Source organism: Mytilus trossulus, chromosome 5 (genome assembly GCF_036588685.1).
Source record: "Mytilus trossulus isolate FHL-02 chromosome 5, PNRI_Mtr1.1.1.hap1, whole genome shotgun sequence".
Lineage (NCBI taxonomy): Eukaryota > Metazoa > Mollusca > Bivalvia > Mytilida > Mytilidae > Mytilus > Mytilus trossulus.
In genome coordinates, this window is record NC_086377.1 from 81,690,069 (window position 1) to 81,714,087 (window position 24,019).

General features: G+C 34.7%; 1 protein-coding gene across 1 annotated transcript in view; it reads left to right on the forward strand.

The window, feature by feature from the left end:
* Positions 1-1,778: 1,778 nt before the first annotated feature.
* Positions 1,779-24,019, forward strand: part of LOC134718369 (uncharacterized) — a 31,210-nt gene continuing 8,969 nt past the window's right edge. Inside the window, exons 1-10 of the mRNA XM_063580867.1 lie at positions 1,779-1,796; positions 2,719-2,808; positions 6,299-6,374; positions 7,191-7,289; positions 7,651-7,730; positions 8,460-8,561; positions 16,281-16,361; positions 17,671-17,895; positions 22,611-22,686; positions 23,667-23,909. Of these exons, the coding sequence (XP_063436937.1) occupies positions 1,779-1,796; positions 2,719-2,808; positions 6,299-6,374; positions 7,191-7,289; positions 7,651-7,730; positions 8,460-8,561; positions 16,281-16,361; positions 17,671-17,895; positions 22,611-22,686; positions 23,667-23,909 (1,090 nt within the window). The remainder of the gene's footprint in view (positions 1,797-2,718; positions 2,809-6,298; positions 6,375-7,190; positions 7,290-7,650; positions 7,731-8,459; positions 8,562-16,280; positions 16,362-17,670; positions 17,896-22,610; positions 22,687-23,666; positions 23,910-24,019) is intronic.

Here is a 24,019-nt window from a genome sequence, read left to right on the forward strand (position 1 = left end):
ATCAATTTCAATATTTAATAGTATTGGGGAAATCTAAATATGACAACACTAATTAATGTATTGTTCATCAATTTACAACTATGTATACAAACATGTTTAACCCCTCCTCATGCTTTATGTGTCAGTTCCACGTCGGGAGCTTGTAGTTCAGTGGTTATCACTGGTTTTTGTCATATTTGTTTTTCGTAAATATTTTTGTTATAAATTAGGCGCAAGTTTTCTCAATTGAATTGTTTCATATTTTTCATGTTGAGGCCATTTATAGCTGACTATACGGTATGGCTTTTTAACCAGATTTTCCAAGTTAGATCAGTTATTGATTTTGGGATGTACGGCGAGCGTGCGGGCAGGCGGCTGCCAATTAGTGTCCATTCATTTACATGAAAACGCTTGAAAGATTTTTTTTCAAATCTAGATATGTTGTTTCCTGTGACTAAATGAAGGTCAAGGTCAATTTTCATGATTTTAGCTTTTCTTGATGTTCCGTTATAGCCCTTTCCCAAGAATTCAATTTTTAACCGGATTTTTGTGACAAAAATGTTGGTTATTGATTTGGGGATGTACGGCGGGCGGGCGGGCGGACAGCAATCAAATGTTGTCCGTGCATTAACTCATGAACTGTTCAACTAAAACTTTTAAAATTTTAATATGTTGTTACTGACACCTAAATGAAGGTCAAGTTCAATAATGGCGATTTTGACTTTTACCGTTCAGGAGTTATGGTTCTTGAAAGATTGAAAAATGGAGTTTCCAGTCATGTCCGTGCATTTTCTCATGAAACATTCAACCAAAGCTTTTGAAATTTTTATATGTTGTTACTGATGACAAAATAGAGGTCAAGTTCAATAATGACAATTCTGACTTTTACCGTTCAGGAGTTGTGGTTCTTGAAAGATTGAAAAATGGAGTTTCCAGTCATGTCCGTGCATTTTCTCATGAAACTTTCAACCAAAGCTTTTGAAATTTTTATATGTTGTTACTGATGACAAAATAGAGGTCAAGTTCAATAATGACGATTTTGACTTTTACCGTTCAGGAGTTATGGTTCTTAATAGATCGTAAAATGGCGTTTCCATTCACGTTGTTGCATTTACTCATGAACCATTCAATCTAAGCTTTTCAAATTTTAATATGTTGATACTGACTACAAAATGGAGGTCAAATTTGATATTGACGATTTTCACTTTCACCATTCATCAGTAATGGTTCTTGTGATATTGCCAGGACACAAATAAATGTTAATATTAAATCCGGTTTGCTGTCGTTGTGACAGTCTCTTGTTGATGGTTGAATCCATTTCTGTACAAAGGGAAATTTTAAAGTCATGTGTGTTATGAAGGTAGATGTCACAGTTGTTATGTGGTATTTTATTTTTGCTGTGTGTGTTAATGTTTATTTTTTTACATGATCCTGTTTGTGGTTCAGATTTGCAAATATCATTTTCATTATTAATTAAAAATGTACTTTCAATAAATTTTAGGGAGGAAGCTTGATGGTTCGTGGCATTCCCTCTTAATTAGAAAATAATCTATTATAAATATTCAATCAGAATCCAAATTTAGACCTGTTTTAAGCTTAAATGTTGTGTCCATACTTGTTCAACTGTTCAGGGTTCAACCTATGCAGGAAAATTCAATTATTGTTGAAGGCCGTACCGTTGCCTATAATTGCTTACATCCACTTCATTTGAACTTAAGTGGATAGTTGTCTCATTGGTTATCATATCTCCTTATTTTTATAAATATATACAATGATTTCATTTTCTTTTCCAGGATATAATGGCAAGTTGGGATGAGGTAAGTTTTTCTTCTTAAAAGTCATTGTCATGTGACCTATGTCATGTATCTTATGTTGTCTATAAACTGTACATAAAGATACAGGTGTGTAGTATTCTCAGTAAGTCAGTGTCATGTGACCTACAAAATGTATGTCATGTGATCTATGTTGTCTACAAACTGTACATAAAGATACAGGTGTGCAGTATTCTCAGAGTCAGTCAGTGTCATGTGACTTATGTTGTCTATAAAATGTACATAAAGATACAGGTGTGTAATATTCTCAGAGTCAGTCAGTGTCATGTGACCTATGTCATGTGACCTATGTTATAAAGATATAGGCGTGCAGTTTTCTCAGGGGGGAGAACAGGAGAAATCAAAATGACTACAGTGAACAGAATTTCAATATACAAAATTCCAGGAGACAAAAAAAAAAGAAACGTAAGATATTGTAGGACATTCACAACTCTTTAAGTCGAAGAGAATCTGGCAACGCCATGGAAAAAAATGAAAAACAATCAAAATTCGACGGTCTACATTAGTCATTTCAGGGCCTTTTATAGCTGTTGAAGGCTGTACAGTGACCTATAGTTGTTTTTTTCTGTGTCATTTTGTCTATTTTGTAGAATTGTCTCATTGGCAATCATACCACATCTTCTTTTTATATTCAAAACATTACATAAAAAACTAAAGACCGAGCAACACAAACCTCAACAAAAACTTAGGCTGATATCCAAACTGATGCATAATTCAATTGTCTACAGACTTTTCTAAAAAAAATAATCTGAAATTATACACAACAATTTCACTCCTTCTTGGTAATCACTGTATTTGGTATAAACTGTTGAAACTGTAAAAATGTAGCTTGTTAAATTCAATTATTACATTTATGATACATTTGTATGTTCTAGAGGAAAATGTAAAAGATTTGTTTTGCTTACAGAATCTTCTTACAGCTGCAGAGAATGGGAATATAAAAGAGGTAGAATTATGTGTAAAGAACGGAGCTAACTTGGAATGTAGAGATCGTAGAGTAAGTGAAGTAAACTGTTTAGCACATATAAAGTTATTTATTATATAGTACACATTATATGAATCAGTCAAATATTACTCTTGTTTATGTTCAGCGATTCAATGTTAATTTTTGGTTATTGCAAATACTCTTGTCTCAAAATATTAAGAAACATCATCACACAACCTGAATGTAGATAGAACTCTTGTATTCAACAAAAACAGTGTGAAACATCGTTACACACCATCAAAATATACAGCTCCTGTATTCAACACCAATACCCAAGTAAAAAAGTGAAAAACCACATTAAGTACATGAAGTAGTAGAAGAATGCCATGGCCAGACGAAAAGACACACAACAGCCACAAACAAACATGACATACTTCATTACACCAATGAATTCCACTCCAGTTTGTATGTCATAAAGTTTGCTGTCTGATACTTTATAACTGCTTACAACTGAAATATTGTGATTTACTTCATTACACTGATGAATACCACTCCAGTTTGTATGTCAAAGGGTTGCTGTATGAAACTTCCTTACTGTATACAACTGAAATATTGAGATTTATTTTATTATACTTTATGACACTTAAGATACACTTTCATGGTATTCTACAAAAAAATACATAAATATTGCATCATCATGACACAAGACATGACACATGATCATACAACAATCATTTACCACTTCTGTATTAAACATGACATGTGACACCTGCTCATACAACATTTATTTACCACTCTTGTACTGAACATGACATATACCACCTGATTATACAACATACATTTCCCACTCCTGTACTGAACATGACATGTGACATCTGATTATACAACATGCATTTACCACTATTGTACTGAACATGACATGTGACATGCATAATTCATTACCCATTCCAGTTTACCCCTTCCTGTACTGAACATGACATGTAACACCTGATTATACAACGTTCATTTACCACTCTTGTACTGAATATGACATGTGACACCTGATTATACAACATGCATTTACCACTCCTGTACTGAACATGACATGTGACACCACATCATACAACATTCATTTACCACTCCTGTACTGAACATGACATGTGACACCTTATCATACAACATGCCTTTACTACTCCTGTACTGAACATGACATGTGACACCTGATCATACAACATGTGACATATCAATGACACTCTTATAGTAAACACCAACATGTGACATAGCAATGACTTTTATAGTCAACACCAACATGTGACATAGCAATGACACTCTTTACCTCAACACCAACATGTGACATACCAATGACACTCTACCTCAACACCAACATTTGACATAACAATGACACTTTTTACCTCAACACTAACATGTGACATAGTAACGACACTCTTATAGTCAAAACAAACTTTTGACATAGCAATGACACTCTGATAGTCAACACCAACATGTGACATAGCAATGCCACTCTTATAGTCAACACCAACATGTGACATAGCAATGACACTCTTACAGTCAAAACCAACATGTGACATAGCAATGACACTCCGATAGTAAACACCAACATTTGACATAACAATGACACTATGATAGTAAACACCAACATGTGACATAGCAATGACACTCTTTACCTCAACACCAACATGTGACATACCAATGACACTCTACCTCAACACCAACATTTGACATAGCAATAACACTCTACCTCAACACCAACATGTGACATAGCAATGACACTCTTATAGTCAACACCAACATGTGACATAGCAATGACACTATTTACCTCAACACCAACATGTGACATAGCAATGACACTCTTATAGTCAAAACCAACATGTGACATAGCAATGACACTCTTATAGTCAAAACCAACATGTGACATAGCAATGACACTCTTATAGTCAAAACCAACATGTGACATAGCAATGACACTCTGATAGTAAACACCAACATTTGACATAGCAATGACACTCTGGTAGTAAACACCAACATGTGACATAGCAATGACACTGTTTACCTCAACACCAACATGTGACATAGCAATGACACTCTACCTCAACACCAACATTTGACATAGCAATGACACTCTACCTCAACACCAACATGTGACATAGCAATGACACTCTTATAGTCAACACTAACATGTGACATAGCAATGACACTCTTATAGTCAACACCAACATTTGACATAGCAATGACACTCTGATGGCTTATTGCTGTTCTTTCCTTATACTCACCACAAACATACACCATTGCTATATTACCCTTATACTCACCACAAACATACACCATTGCTACATTGCCCTTATACTCACCAAAAACATACACCATTGCTATATTACCCTTACACTCACCACAAACATACACCATTGCTATATTACCCCATATACTCACCACAAACATACACCATTGCTATATTACCCTTATACTCACCACAAACATACACCATTGCTATATTACCCTTACACTCACCACAAACATACACCATTGCTATATTACCCCATATACTCACCACAAACATACACCATTGCTATATTACCCTTATACTCACCACAAACATACACCATTGCTATATTACCCTAACACTCACCACAAACATACACAATTGCTATATTACCCCATATACTCACCACAAACATACACCATTGCTATATTACCCTTATAATCACCACACACATTCAACATTGCTATATTACCCTTATACTTACAACAACACATATGATAGGAAGCAGCTGGAAGACACCCAACATTTTACACGGAAAAACCACTAAATATTTTCTAAGCTTTGATCATTATTTTGAAAAGACACAAAATACTGTTAATCAGACAGGTTTAATGGACAACACATATTTGTTAGAATTATATAAAGTGGGGTCTCATTTTATTCATAACACAGAACTGAATCAGATAGTAAAGGTTTTATTTTGTTTCTTGACAAAAAATTATTTTGTAAACATCTGATTTTAATGAGAAGTTGAGAACGAGTTGTGTTAACATCTTTAGTCAGATAATGTTAATTCTACAGATCTAATGTAAAACATCTTTTAAAAATAACAAATACTTGACAGAATTATATAAAGTGGGGTCTTATTTTTCTTGTCTCTTCGTACTGAATCAGAAAATATTACTTGTTTGAATGTTTCTTGATTTTTTTTTTTAACTTTAATCATTTTACGTAATCATTGTTAATCAGACAGGTTTAATGGACAACAAATATTTGATAAAATTATATAAAGTGGGGTCTCATTTTAATTGTCTTGTCCAGCTGAGTCCATTGATATAAATATTGTTTATGTTTCTAGAAAAAAGTTTTTATTTAACCTGACAGTTCTGATGGAAGTTCTGACATATCACAATAAAACATGTTGTTTATTTGTTGTTTATGTAGAATATAAATAAAAGTGTGACTGGTCATTTTATTCAGTTTTGACCACTGATTCATGTGATATATATTTTGTTTATATTTATTACACAACATTGTCCAGTTTATGACACAAGTTTTGATGTCTGTTATATGTTGATATTACAGTATGAAAGGACACCATTAATCTGGGCGGCTTGGGAAGGACACCTGGAGGTGGTGACTTACCTGGTCACTCACGGCAGTCAGTTAGACGCTACATCCAAGGTCATGATAGATATAATCACCTTACTCTGACCAAACATCACTTTATACAGAATCTACACAAAATCATGTTGTTAATCAGACAAGTTTAATGGACAACAAATATTTGTTAGAATTATATAAAGTGGGGTCTCATTTTATTCGTAACACAGAACTGAATAAGATAGTTAAGGTTTTATTTTGTTTCCTGATGAAAAATTATTTTGTAAACATCTGATTTTAATGAGAAGTTGATGAGAAAAAAATGTGTTAACATATTTAGTTAGATAATGTTAATTCTACAGATCTAATGTAAAACATCTTTTAAAAATAACAAATATTTTACAGAATTATATAAAGTGATGTCTTATTTTTCTTGTCTCTTCGTACTGAATCAGAAAATATTACTCGTTTTAATGTTTCTTGAAAAAAACAAAAATTTTAAACTGTTGACCATTCTACGTAATCATTGTTAATCAGACAGGTTTAATGGACAACAAATATTTGATAAAATTATATAAAGTGGGGTCTCATTTTAATTGTTTTGTCCAGCTGAGTCCATTGTTATAAATATTGTTTATGTTTCTAGAAAAAAAGTTTTTTTTTAACCTGACAGTTCTGATGGAAGTTCTGACATCTCACAATAAAACATGTTGTTTATTTGTTGTTTATGTAGAATATAAATAAAAGTGTGACTGGTCATTTTATTCAGTTTTGACCACTGATTCATGTGATATATATTTTGTTTATATTTATTACACAACATTGTCCAGTTTATGACACAAGTTTTGATGTCTGTTATATGTTGATATTACAGGGAGGAAGGACACAATTAATGTGGGCGGCTGTGAGAGGACACCTGGAGGTGGTGACTTACCTGGTCACTCACGGCAGTCAGTTAGACGCTACAAACCTGGTAAAAATCATGTTGTTAATCAGACATGTTTAATGGACAACAAATATTTGTTAGAATTATATAAAGTGGGGTCTCATTTTAATTGTCTTGTCCAGGTGAGTCCATTGATATAAATATTGTTTATGTTTCTAGAAAAAAGTTTATTTTTTTAACCTGACAGTTCTGATGGAAGTTCTGACATCTCACAATAAAACATGTTGTTTATTTGTTGTTTATGTAGAATATAAATAAAAGTGTGACTGGTCATTTTATTCAGTTTTGACTACTGATTCATGTGATATATATTTTGTTTATATTTATTACACAACATTGTCCAGTTTATGACACAAGTTTTGATGTCTGTTATATGTTGATATTACAGGGAGGAAGGACACCATTAATGTGGGCGGCTGTGAGAGGACACCTGGAGGTGGTGACCTACCTGGTCACTCACGGCAGTCAGTTAGACGCTACAAACCTGGTAAAAATTATGTTGTTAATCAGACAGGTTTAATGGACAACAAATATTTGTTAGAATTATGTAAAGTGGGGTCTCATTTTATTCGTAACACAGAACTGAATCAGATAGTTTAGGTTTTATTTTGTTTCCTGACAAAAAATTATTTGTAAACATCCGATTTTAATGAGAAGTTGATGAGAACAAGTTGTGTAAACATCTTTAGTCAGATAATGTTAACTCTACAGATCTTATGTTAAACATCTTTTAAAAATAACAAATACTTGACAGAATTATATAAATTGGGGTCTTATTTTTCTTGTCTCTTCAAACTGAATCAGAAAATATAACTCTTTTTAATGTTTCTTGAAAAAAGTGGTTTTTTTCAACTTTGATCATTCTACTGAATCAACATAAAATCATGTTGTTAATCATACATGTTAAATGGACAACAAATACTTGTGAGACTTATATAAAGTGAGGGTTGCTATTATTTGACTTGTAACACTTATATAATTAAGAGTTTACTATTTTTTTACCTGCTTTGTTTCACTGAATCAGAAAAAATATACATTGAATTTATATATCTTAATCTACCATTTAATAGTTTATACACAAATATAATTGGATATATTCTTACCCGATGTTATTTTTCTTACAATAAATTGTTTGACTCCTCTCATGATTTTATTATCACACACCATTAACATGTTTATATTTTTCTATTGTTATAGAGTGGACGAACAGCTTTACATTATGCTGCTGAGAATGGACAGATTGATGTAACAAAATGTTTAATAGATCAAGGATGCAGTCCTTGGGTGAAAACATTGGAGGTAACATTCAGTTTTATTCTTATTAGATAGATAGATATTTTATTCTCTAAAAACTAAATACAAGTCAACAGAGAAAGTACAATTACAATATAAATACAAATACAATAGTCATGATAGTTGAGAGTAAACAGCTGCAGATAAAATATAATAAAGTACAACTTTTAAGTTTATGATAAAATACCTGTATAATAAACAGGTTAAACTAAATATGAAGAAATCAGTCTGTGCGTTACTTTTACATGGAGGGACTAACCTTTTTATTCATACACTTAATGAATGAACACAGTTTTCTTAAGGAGGCTCACAAGTATAAGATTTTCAGAAAAAAAATTAAACAATAATTTTTCATTACAAATTTCATTTATTACTTTAAGTAGTTATTACTTTATCATTATGGTACAAGAATCATTCCAAAAAATCAATTCTTGTTGGCCTCAGATGACTTTTAAAATGTAGATATCATTGAAAAAGCTCCAAATTATCTCCCTTTGGTGCAAAAATGCCATTTTTTGGCATTAAAATAGAAATATCTTAAATTTACTCATTGGTGACCTATATTTTTTATTGTTGTTTTCGAAAAAGCTGTACATAAACTAAATAACTGTAAAATTTTAGCGATTTCTGTAATTTAGTTCTTTTTTTATTTCGATATTACAACTATCTCCCCTATTGAGGCAACAGAAAAATGGACATTAACAAACATGTATACTTCTTTTGAAGGCAGATTGTGAGCGTAAATGAACGGTGACCCCATTTTTTTTAAATTAAAAAAATGATTTAGACCCGCAAGCCCCCTTAAAACTGAATATTTTTTGTCGAGCCTGCGACTTTAATCTCAGAAAGCTCGGCATAGGGATAGTGATCAAGCAGTGGCGGAGGCGTTAGCAAACTTCTTGAAAGCTTTATATTTTAGAAGGAGGAAGACCTTGATGATTCATACTTTGTATATGGATGCCTCATGTTACGAAGTTTCCGCCAGTCACATGTTCAATGTCCTTGACCCTCACCAACCATCTCATCATACTCTACCAACACACCCTACACCAATCCTACACTACTGATACAACAACCATCTCATCATACATCACCAACACACCTAACACCAACCCTACACTACTGATACAACAACCATCTCATCATACATCACCAACACACTTAACACCAATCCTACATGACTGACACAACTATCATCTCATCATACTCCACCAAAACACCTAACACCAATCCTACACTACTGATACAACTACCATCTCATGATACTCTACCAACACACCCTACATCAATCATATAATACTGACACAACTATCATCTCATCATACTCCACCAACACACCCACACCAATCCTACACTGCTGACACAACTACCATCTCATGATACTCTACCAACACGCCCTACATCAATCATATACTACTGACACAACTATCATCTCATCATACTCCACCAACACACCTAAAACCAATCCTACACTACTGACACAACTACAATCTCATCATACTCTGCCAACACACCTTACACCAATCCTACACTACTGACACAACTACCATCTTATCACACTCAACCAACACACCTAACACCAATCCTACACTACTGACACAACTACCATCTCATCATACTCCACCGACACACCTAAAACCAATCCTACACTACTGACACAACTATCATCTCATCATACTCCACCAAAACACCTAACACCAATCCTACACTACTGATACAACTACCATCTCATGATACTCTACCAACACACCCTACATCAATCATATAATACTGACACAACTATCATCTCATCATACTCCACCAACACACCCACACCAATCCTACACTGCTGACACAACTACCATCTCATGATACTCTACCAACACGCCCTACATCAATCATATACTACTGACACAACTATCATCTCATCATACTCCACCCACACACCTAAAACCAATCCTACACTACTGACACAACTACAATCTCATCATACTCTGCCAACACACCTTACACCAATCCTACATTACTGACACAACTACCATCTTATCATACTCCACCAAAACACCTAACACCAATCCTACACTACTGATACAACTACCATCTCATGATACTCTACCAACACACCCTACATCAATCATATAATACTGACACAACTATCATCTCATCATACTCCACCAACACACCCACACCAATCCTACACTGCTAACACAACTACCATCTCATCACACTCAACCAACACACCTAACACCAATCCTACACTACTGACAAAACTACCATCTCATCATACTCCACCAACACACCTAAAACCAATCCTACACTACTGACACAACTACCATCTCATCATACATCACCAACACACTTAACACCAATCCTACATTACTGACACAACTATCATCTCATCATACTCCACCAAAACACCTAACACCAATCCTACACTACTGATACAACTACCATCTCATGATACTCTACCAACACACCCTACATCAATCATATAATACTGACACAACTATCATCTCATCATACTCTACCAACACACCCACACCAATCCTACATTGCTGACACAACTACCATCTCATGATACTCTACCAACACGCCCTACATCAATCATATACTACTGACACAACTATCATCTCATCATACTCCACCAACACACCTAAAACCAATCCTACACTACTGACACAACTACAATCTCATCATACTCTGCCAACACACCTAAAACCAATCCTACACTACTGACACAACTACCATATCATCATACATCACCAACACACTTAACACCAATCCTACATTACTGACACAACTATCATCTCATCATACTCCACCAAAACACCTAACACCAATCCTACACTACTGATACAACTACCATCTCATGATACTCTACCAACACGCCCTACATCAATCATATACTACTGACACAACTATCATCTCATCATACTCCACCAACACACCTAAAACCAATCCTACACTACTGACACAACTACAATCTCATCATACTCTGCCAACACACCTTACACCAATCCTACACTACTGACACAACTACCATCTTATCACACTCAACCAACACACCTAACACCAATCCTACACTACTGACACAACTACCATCTCATCATACTCCACCGACACACCTAAAACCAATCCTACACTACTGACACAACAACCATCTCATCATACATCACCAACACACTTAACACCAATCCTACATTACTGACACAACTATCATCACATCGTACTCCACCAAAACACATAACACCAATCCTACACTACTGATACAACTACCATCTCATGATACTCTACCAACACACCCTACATCAATCATATAATACTGACACAACTATCATCTCATCATACTCCACCAACACACCCACACCAATCCTACACTGCTGACACAACTACCATCTCATGATACTCTACCAACACGCCCTACATCAATCATATACTACTGACACAACTATCATCTCATCATACTCCACCCACACACCTAAAACCAATCCTACACTACTGACACAACTACAATCTCATCATACTCTGCCAACACACCTTACACCAATCCTACATTACTGACACAACTACCATCTTATCATACTCCACCAAAACACCTAACACCAATCCTACACTACTGATACAACTACCATCTCATGATACTCTACCAACACACCCTACATCAATCATATAATACTGACACAACTATCATCTCATCATACTCCACCAACACACCCACACCAATCCTACACTGCTAACACAACTACCATCTCATCACACTCAACCAACACACCTAACACCAATCCTACACTACTGACAAAACTACCATCTCATCATACTCCACCAACACACCTAAAACCAATCCTACACTACTGACACAACTACCATCTCATCATACATCACCAACACACTTAACACCAATCCTACATTACTGACACAACTATCATCTCATCATACTCCACCAAAACACCTAACACCAATCCTACACTACTGATACAACTACCATCTCATGATACTCTACCAACACACCCTACATCAATCATATAATACTGACACAACTATCATCTCATCATACTCCACCAACACACCCACACCAATCCTACATTGCTGACACAACTACCATCTCATGATACTCTACCAACACGCCCTACATCAATCATATACTACTGACACAACTATCATCTCATCATACTCCACCAACACACCTAAAACCAATCCTACACTACTGACACAACTACAATCTCATCATACTCTGCCAACACACCTTACACCAATCCTACACTACTGACACAACTACCATCTCATCACACTCAACCAACACACCTAACACCAATCCTACACTACTGACACAACTACCATCTCATCATACTCCACCAACACACCTAAAACCAATCCTACACTACTGACACAACTACCATATCATCATACATCACCAACACACATAACACCAATCCTACATTACTGACACAACTAACATCTCATGATATTCTATCAACACACCCTACATCAATCATATACTACTAATACAACTACCATCTCATCATACTCCATCAACACACCTAACACCAATCCTACACTACTGACACAACTACCATCTCATCATACTCCACCAACATACCTTACACCAATCCTACACTACTGACACAACTACCATCTCATCATACTCCACCAACACACCTAACACCAATCCTACACTACTGACACAACTAACATCTCATGATATTCTATCAACACACCCTACATCAATCATATACTACTAATACAACTACCATCTCATCATACTCCATCAACACACCTAACACCAATCCTACACTACTGACACGACAACCATCTCATCATACTCCATCAACACACCTAACACCAATCCTACACTACTGACACAACTACCATCTCATCATACTCCATCAAAACACCTAACACCAATCCTACATTACTGACACCACTACCATCTCATCATACTCTATCAACACAACGTACGCCAATCCTACACTACTGACACAACAACCATCTCATCATACCCAACCAACACACCCTACATCAATCATATACTACTGACACAACTATCATCTCATCATACCCAACCAACACACCTAACACAAATCCTACATTACTGACACAACTACCATCTCATCATACTCATGATACTCTACCAACTCACCTAACATTAATCCTACGTTACTGACACAACTACCATCTCATCATACTCTGCCAACACACCTTACACTAATCATACACTACTGACACAACTACCATCTCATCACACTCCACCAACACATCTAACACCAATCCTACATTACTGACACTACACAATCTCATCATACTCTACCAACACACCCTACACCAATCCTACATTACTGACACAACAACCATCTCATCATACTCTAACAACACACCCTACACCAATCCTACATTACTGACACCACTACCATCTCATCCTACTCCACCAACACAACTTATGCCAATCCTACACTACTGACACAACAACCATCTCATCATACCCAACCAACACACCCTACATCAATCATATACTACTGACACAACTATCATCTCATCATACCCAATCAACACACCTAACACAAATCCTATATTACTGACACAACTACCACCTCATCATACTCGTGATACTCTACCAACTCTCCTAACACTAATCCTACGTTACTGACACAACTAACATCTCATCATACTCTGCCAACACACCTTACACTAATCCTACACTACTGACACAACTACCATCTCATCACACTCCACCAACACATCTAACACCAATCCTACATTACTGACACTACACCATCTCATCATACTCTACCAACACATCTAACACCAATCCTACATTACTGACACAACCACTATCTCATCATACTCTGCCAACACACCTTACACCAATCGTAAACTACTGACACAACTACCATCTCCTCATACTCTACCAACAAATCTAACACCAATCCTACATTACTGACACTACAACCATCTCATCATATTCTACCAGCACACCCTACACCAATCCTACACTACTGACACAACTAACTTCTCATCATACTCCACCAACACACCTAACACCAATCCTACACTACTGACACAACTACCATCTCATCATACATCACCAACACCATTAACACCAATCCTACATTACTGACACAACTACCATCTCATCATACTCCACCAAAACACCTAACACCAATCCTACACTACTGACACAACTACCATCTCATCATACTCCACCAAAAAACCTAACACAAATCTTACATTACTGACACAACAACCATCTCATCATACTCCGCCAACACACCTAACACCAATCCTACACTACTGACACAACTACCATCTCATCATACATCACCAACACACTTAACAACAATCCTACATTACTGACACAACTACCATCTCATCATACTCCACCAACACACCTTACACCAATCCTACATTACTGACTATACAACCATCTCATCATACTCTACCAACACACCTAACACCAATTCTACATTACTGACACAACTACCATCTCATCATACTCTACCAACACACCTTACACCAATCATACACTACTGACACAACTACCATATCATCATACTCTACCAACTCAACTTACACCAATCTTACATTACTGACACAACTACCATCTCATCATACTCTGCCAATTCACCTAGCACCAATCCGACATTACTGACACAACTACCATCTCATCATACTCTACCAACACACCTAATACCAATCCGACATTACTGACACAACTATCATCTCAGCATACTCCACCAACACACCTAACACCAATCCTACACTACTGACACAACTACCATATCATCATACATCACCAACACACCTAACACCAATCCTACATTAATGACACTACAACCATCTCATCATACTCCACCAACACACCTAACACCAATCATACATTACTGACACAACTACCATCTCATCATTCTCCAGCAACACACCTAACACCAATCCTACATTACTGACACAACTGCCATCTCATCATACTCCACCAACACACCTAACACGAATCCTAAACTACTAACAAAACAAACATCTAATCATACTCTAGCAACACTTCTTACTTCCATCTAATCACATTCCACTAATGCACCTCAAACTAATCATACACTATTTAACAAAACTACCATCTAATCATACTCCAACAACACACTTTACTACCATCTAATCACATTTTACCAACAGATCTTACACCAATCATACACTGTTTACAAAACTACCATCTAGTCACATTCTACCAATATACCTTACACCAATTATACACTATCAACAAAACTACCATTCAATCACATCCACCAACACACCCTACACCAATCATACACTTTTATCAAAACTACCATCTCAGCATACTCCGGCAACACATCTTACATCAATCATACACTTCTTACAAAACTACCATTTAATTATACTCCAGCAACACATCTTACACCAATCATACACTATTAACAAAACTACCATTTGATTATACTCAAGCAACACATATAACTACCATCTTATCACATTTCACCCACACACCCTACACCAATCATTCAATAATTTCTTTAACAGCAAAATCTCAAATATTATTCATTGATCTCTTTATAATGACACTTCATATTTGTTGTTGGTTTAGGTTCACTGGTTTTTATTTCAAGTATATATACATAAGACAACATTCTGCATTGCATAGGTAAAATTAATGCAACAGTTACCTATTATTTAATGTTTTACAGTTTTTGAAATAAAAGATATATATGTGTATAATTAATGAAAGATTATTTGATTGTATTTCAGGGTAAGACTCCTTATGATCTGGTGAAAACATCATTTTTTTATTCTGAAGAGAAGAAGAAAGAAGTGATGGAATTCCTTAAGGTAAATAGTTTTGTCTTACTTTAAAAGATATTCACAGATTATAAGAGACAAAACAGACTTGGTACAAAGAAATTACAATAAAACGGTTGCCTGTAGTTTTCAATGTCATTGTAGTATTTGTTGTCAGTTAACAATGTAAGTTGACAATTCCAAGCTTGTTGCCTAATATACATGTTGGCATATGTGAAAGACAAATGTTTTAAATCTGTGTTCTCATCTGTTTGATGTCTCTTTTTTTTGTGTCATCAGCTGCAGGGGTTAGCACTAGCCCGACGCCCGGGACTAGATCATTTATGCCTCGGCAATTAAAATGTGTAATCCGATATGCCCAACTGACTAGTAACAAAAAATTCTTGATGTTTCCAAAATAGAAAGTGAAAAATCCCTTCATCAGAATTCTATGTTAGCCAATTCGATTCAATTAAATCATCTGGCATTCCAAGAATTTGAACTGGTTTGTACAGGTCCTGTTGTACATATTTTAAAATTAGAACAAAAAACTCTGGCATGTCTGGGTTGTCTGGTATCATGTGTTGATCGCAATTCTCGTACTTTAAATATCGATTTCTCATACCATGGCTTGGGGTATTGTACATTGCTTATCGTGCCGAGATTTTCAATTAATGGTATTTGGGGGTATGATGTATTGATTGGTATTGACCTGTCTTGTTGCACAGCTGTTGAGCACAAAACCATGCAACAAAATATTTCTTAATATTTTAGTATGGGAACCCCAGGAACTTCGTCAGTTTCAAAACGAAAAACGGTAGATGAAAGGAGTAACGAGGCTGAAAATTCACCCCATGATTGTCCAGGACAGAAAATGAAACGAGTGAAATTCAGCTTATAATAAAGGCAGTGTCTGCGTCATGCAGGTACGCGTGGCATAATTGGACTTCTTAGGGTAACCGCCAAATATTCATATATTATTGGATAGAGATAATTGTGTACTAAACTGGTAAATTATCAAAATAATTGAAACAAAAATATAATTCACAGAGATTTTAAGATATGTGATGTCAACATACAATCAGTAATCCGATTTCATTTTTACTACATCCCTAATACGCTTTTGTAGAAACGATCCTGGCTAGTTTTTGAATATTTTTCTTTAAATATAAACTATAATTATAGATTATCTATGCATATATATAACAAATTATTTATTCAAATAAATTGGTTCATCATATATAACCGTGACTTAATTTTTATTTAAATTCTAAATATGAAGACCTGAAACGGAATTAGCAAGCAATTATTCCGGCGTTCTAAATGAATATATAATTATTAATTTGTTGTTGGTCCAGAGGTTGCTGGTCTAGATGTGAAACTTGTTGTCGGTCCAGAAATTGTTGGTCTAGAGGTGGAATTTGTTGTCCGCCCTGAGGTTGTTCGTCTAGAGGTGGAATTTGTTGTCGGCCCTGAGGTTGTTGGTCCAGAGGTGAAATTGGTTGGTCCTGGGGATACGGTAGTTGGTCCCAGTATTGATGATTGTGGTGTAGTTGGAGGCATTGCCCTTGACAAACTTTGGCAAGTTTAAATATAATATTTTTTTATTTAGATTGTTTTTTTACAATGCCATCAATAAACAGATTATATACCCGTTCATTATGTGTTATTGCGAACCACAGAGTTGTCTGCTCTTGACCAAGGTATTTAAACTTTTGTAAGTTTACCTGTCCCATTGAATCAATACTATAGCAATTGCTCTCTGTGTAGTTTATTCATTTGAGACCTTAAATTTCCTCTTGGAGAAATCTATCGTTCATTGATTAATTTACCTGACCAAAAAAATATCCTTGTTTTTGGTTGAAATACATGTATAAACTGCATATGATACAGTATTTATTCAATATCAATAATATATTTTCAATCTGTACATTATAAACACTGATTCAATTATAAAAAAGTTTATTTCGGATTTCCAATAAGTTAAAGGAAGATCTGCATTCAGTACAGCTTTCATTGGTTGGACTGTATACTTCAGACATCAGACAATTCAATGCAATTACACCAAACCAGTCATATAAAATATATAGGCCTAAAGTCTGTCAAAGGAGGTTATAAATGATTTGTGACAATGCAAATACTAGATTTTAGAATATAAATGAATAACGTTAACCAATGAATTCAAAATACTAATATCTATTCAAATTCACAAATAGGTACTGAATAAACATCATGTAAATCATTAAATAAAGAAACATGAAATTTATAGTTTTAAAAAAGGGAAATAACAATGAACATTCTGAAACTGATTATACTAGTAAGGGAGACAACTACATATGCACTTTCATATTTAGTCAACGTGCATCACTATGTATTATCTATAAATTATGTGGCGACGAGAAATGATTTTGTTCAATACAATGACTGTACCTATTTTAACAAATAGATGCAAACAACAGAATCAAAGGTGGAAATAAGCAAAGAATTACGGTCAATTCAAGATAATTGTCTGTGTCTAGTCAAAATAAGTTGTGATTGCATTGCGCATTTCAACTTCCTGTAAAATATAGAGTTATTGTCCTTTAAATCTGAGATTCACTTGTTGTCGAGTATCCAGTTGCGAGTTGCGAGTATCGAGTTGCAAGTTACAAAAGTCGAGTTGCGAGTTACGAAAGTGGAGTTGCGAGTTCAGAAAGTCGAGTTGCGAGTTACAAAAGTCGAGTTGCGTGTTAAAAAAGTCGAGTTGCGTGTTACAAAAGTCTAGTTGCGAGTTAAGAAAGTCGAGTTGGGAGTTACGAAAGTCGAATTGCGGAGCCTGGCAATAATCGTTAGGGACCGCAAAATTTATTCTTTGGCAGTCAGACACTCAAAATTGTGGACGTTAAAATTATATATGTCTACATTGGCTAGAGATACAGGGGAAATGATGTGCGTGCATAAAACAAGTTTAAACCCGCTGCATTTTTGTGTCTGACCTTAGTCAGGAACCTTTAGCACAAAAACTGAAAAGATATTTTGTGAACTTTACATTATCTAAGAAGCACATTTTTCTTGGTCTTCAAAATGAGAGTTTACTGTTGAATTTGATTATTATTATTATTGCAAAGAACTATATATACAAATGTAAATTGTATGAAAAGAAACCAAGTATTATAGGGTTATTAGCAAAAATAAGAAAATATCAAGAAAATGAACATTATATAGCAAAGAAAAATGGTACCACACCTTATTTTCAAAAATTCTGGGCCCCATTAGATTACATTTTTACTGATTAGTCACCATTACTTTTGAATCAAATCATATAAAATAAAAAATGAAACTTACAGTTCATAAAGAGCAGATCTTTACAAAGATAACATTTTTCTTTGCAATACACAAGTTGATTTATGTTATGTTAATGCAAGTGCGAGAGTGTGTGTATGTGTGCGTGATTGTTTCTTTTCCACTTTTTATTATAATGTTAATATTTAAATAATATATATTCACATTAGAAGAAAAAAATGTAGTCAATTTTTTGTTGTATATATATATATCAAACCTCTTAACACCATGGTCAGGTGGTGATGTAAAGGGATTGTAAAAGCCTGACTACTGAAAAAGAAATAAAAAAAAAGAAAAAGGAACCTTTAGCCTTTGTTGCTCTTGTATATTTTTTTTATTTTGGTTCATCTTTATATTTAGGAGCATAGAATGGCGTAAATATTCTTGATCTAATTAAAAGATATATAACACTGTGTTTCGGGGCCTGTTTGGGGCTCCCTCTAGGTGTGTGATTTCTCGTTGTGTTGAAGACCAAATGACATTCGGTTGAATTGCATATTTTGGTTGGGTTGCTCAATGCTGTCTTTTTGACTCATTCCCCGATTTGATTCTTTGGTCTATGCATGTAGCCATCAAAGATACTATTGTAAAAACTACATTTGCGCCATTTTACAGGTAAGGTTTAATTGGAAAATTTAAAATGTTTATTGCTACATCTTGAATAAGATTTTTTTAAAAGTATTCCTCCTGGGTATTGGGTAACTTATATATTCCTACTTATAAGTAACATATAAAACTGAGTCACTTAGGTTTAAAATTATATAGTGTTCACACGTTTGAGATTGTCAATTATGAATTAATTAGTAAAACGGTTTCAGTTAGTTTTCTAAGAATTCAATTTGGATTGTTCCATATTCGGGAAACTAAAGATGATACTATGGTAATAACATCTGATGCAGGAGGTAACGGTCATACTGCCATGACGTCCATAGAGATGTTCGAAATGTAAAGCCCCGATCACAACAGATCGTACGATTTTTTGTCGTGGAAGATCAATAAAAAAGTTGTCGTGCAAAATCAAATGTCAAAAAAATATGTAGAGAGGTCACATCAGCTACGACATGTCTACGATGGTTCCACAATGGGTACAGTACAGGAAAAAAGAATTGTAATTATACTGTTGTGGGTTTGTCGCAAATGAGTCTTGTGAAAGCCGTGCGACTGTCGTATAACAATCGTGAGTTTTTGGTTCTATTTTTCAGATTTTCATGTCATGGAAATATGCGTGTTACCGTTGCGTCACTGTCGAACAACTGTCGCACAACAGTCGTGTGTCACTCGTACATTTGACTCTGAAATGCTAGTATATAAACATGAAAAAGAAGGCCCGATTTATTGCGTGCCATTTGCCATTTGCTTTCAATATTGTTCAGTGTCATCATAAGTTTGGTCCAAATAAATGGCGTTATTCCATATTGGTATCATTTTAGTAAGTTTCTCGTTATGAATTGGATTTTGAATAAAAAAGCATATTCACTTCAGAAAGTGTTATTCACCGCGCTAAACGTCACACACTTTTACATGCAACGTAATGTATGGTAAAATGTTTCATGTAAAATTTGTTTTGGTATATGTTTGTCATTAAATACATTTTCTTTTCTCGGAATATGGAACAAAACAGTTACTGTCTTTTGTTTCGGTAAATATGGGGTTTAATTGACTTTGGAATAACTGATTTTCACTTCGGCCGTCGGCCTCAGTGAATATCATGTTTTTCAAAAGTCAAGAAAACCGCTTATTTACCTCATCAAACTATATTATTCGTATTATATGAAAAAGAAGATGTGGTATGATTGCCAATTAGACAACTGTCCACAAGAAACCAAAATGACATAGAAATTAACAACTATAGGTCACCATACGGCCTTCATAAATGAGCAAAGCCCATACCCCATAGTCAGCTATAAAAGGCCCCGAAATGACAATGTAAAGCAAATCAAACGAGAAAACTAACGGCCTTATTTATATAAAAAAATTTAAAAAAATGATACACAACTATTGAACAATATTTAAACATATTACATTTAAAACATTTTAACCTAGAATAGTTAATGACATGGACATGATTTCCTAGGAAAATTAGTCTGGAGACAAATTTTCTTAAACAGATTGATACACAACTCTTTCGTTTTGTCTTTAACAATATTAAAACATATTACATTCATATTCACCTTTTAAAATTAAGGGCATGGACATTTTAACCTAAGACTATTAATGGCATGGACATGATTCCATAGGAAAATTAGTCTGGGGACATAAATTTTATCAAAAATATAACTATGCAACTCTTTTAAACATTACTAAAACATAACATCTAAATTTCCATGGTTTAAATGTAATTAAATATTATAGGGTTTTATAGGACATGATTACCTAGGAAAATTAGTCCGGGGACATATATAAATAACATCGGACTAAAAATACTAGTAATTTCTGTAACCATGGACTTTTTATACTAGCAATATTTGTCCCCCAGACATATTTTACCAGGACAAATTTACCACTTACACACGCATGCTTTGTTTATCAAATGTGAATCGATTCTCAAAAATATTTTTGTAACTCGCAACTTGACTTTTGTAACTCGCAACTCAACTTTTTTAACTTGCAACTCGACTTTTGTAACTCGCAACTCGACTTTCTTAACTCAAAAGTCGACTTTTGTAACTTGCAACTCGACTTTCTTAACTCGCAACTCGACTTTCTTAACTCGCGACTCTGCTTTCTTAACTCGCAACTCAACTTTTGTAACTCGCAACTCAACTTTCGTAACTCGCAACTAGACTTTTTTAACTCGCAACTCGACTTTTTTAACTCGCAACTCGACTATCTTAACTCGCAACTTGTAACTCGACTATATGAAACCCTCTTTAAATCTACTGGCAGATAGAAAGGCTATTAGAATTAATATATGTATTAAACTATTTGACAAGTTTTCACAGTGGGCATGATAGTTTATAGCATATTTTTCTTTTGTAGACTGTCATGTCAAAGACATCCCCAGAAGTAACTCCTGACACCCATTTACAGGAACCGGCAGCACCAGTAGTTGAAGGTAATGCTCTTATGTTAATTATTCAGATACTGGCTGAAATGATTTATAATTACTTGTTTCTAATATACGGAAACCTTGATATCTGCTTATAATGTTATAATTGTAAAAACCCAGCAAATTGATGGGAAAAGTGAAATAGGCTATTGATGAAGATTGATTGATTACAGATCACATAATTTTTTTTAATCTGTGCATGTCCGTAAATAAACAAATAAACAGACTCATACATCAGCACGTAGACATATTGACACACTGACAGATTTAACACATTAACAGATTTATATATCAACACATTGGCATATCGATGCATTTACAGATCGACATAATAATAGACTCCTACATCAACACATTGACATATTGGCACACTTACAGATTAACATATCACTAAACTCAAACGTCAACACAATAACATATTGAAACACTGACAGATCAACATTTTTACACTCATACATCATCAGGATGATAGATCAACACATTAACAGACATATTGACACACTGACAGATCAACATATTACAAGACTCAAACTTCAACAAATTGACATATCGACACACTGACAGATCAACTCTTAAACACACATTTGTCATCACACTGATATATCAACACATTGACATATTGAAACACTAACATATCAACATATAACCAGATTCAAACATCAACACATTGACATATAGATACACTGACAGCTGAATACATTAACAGACTCGTACATTAACACATTGACATATTGAAACATTGACAGATCAACACTTTAGCACACATACATCATTACACTCACAGATCAATACACAAACAGGCTAATACATCAACACAAAGACATAAAGACATTCTGACATATTTAACACATTGACATATCGAAAAATGACATATCAACATATTAACCAACAAATGAGGAAAAATTATCTATGAGTTTGTGTATGGATACATTTTTTTTCTCAACATGAACACATCAAAACTTTCCAATTTTTTTTATTTTTTTTAGATTCCATCGGAAAAGGGCAAAAGTCTGCCATGTTAAATCGTTTATTAGGGAAGGGCAGCTATGAATCATTTGATATGAGATGCATGGTAACCGGTCAATTTTCTGTTGGGAAAACGACTCTTGTGAAGCTGTTAGCTGGGGATGTCCTACCAGAAGGGCGACATCCAACTGATGGGATTTCTCTGGTAGAAGGTCGCTGTGGCCTCGACATTCAGTCAAAAGAGTGGATTCTTGTTGATCCAGGTGAGAAAGAGCACAAGTAGAATATCTGACCACATTAAAAATATACTCTATTGCATGGACTGCGCTATCAGCAGACATGTTATAGCACTGATTTAAATAGTTTCACATTG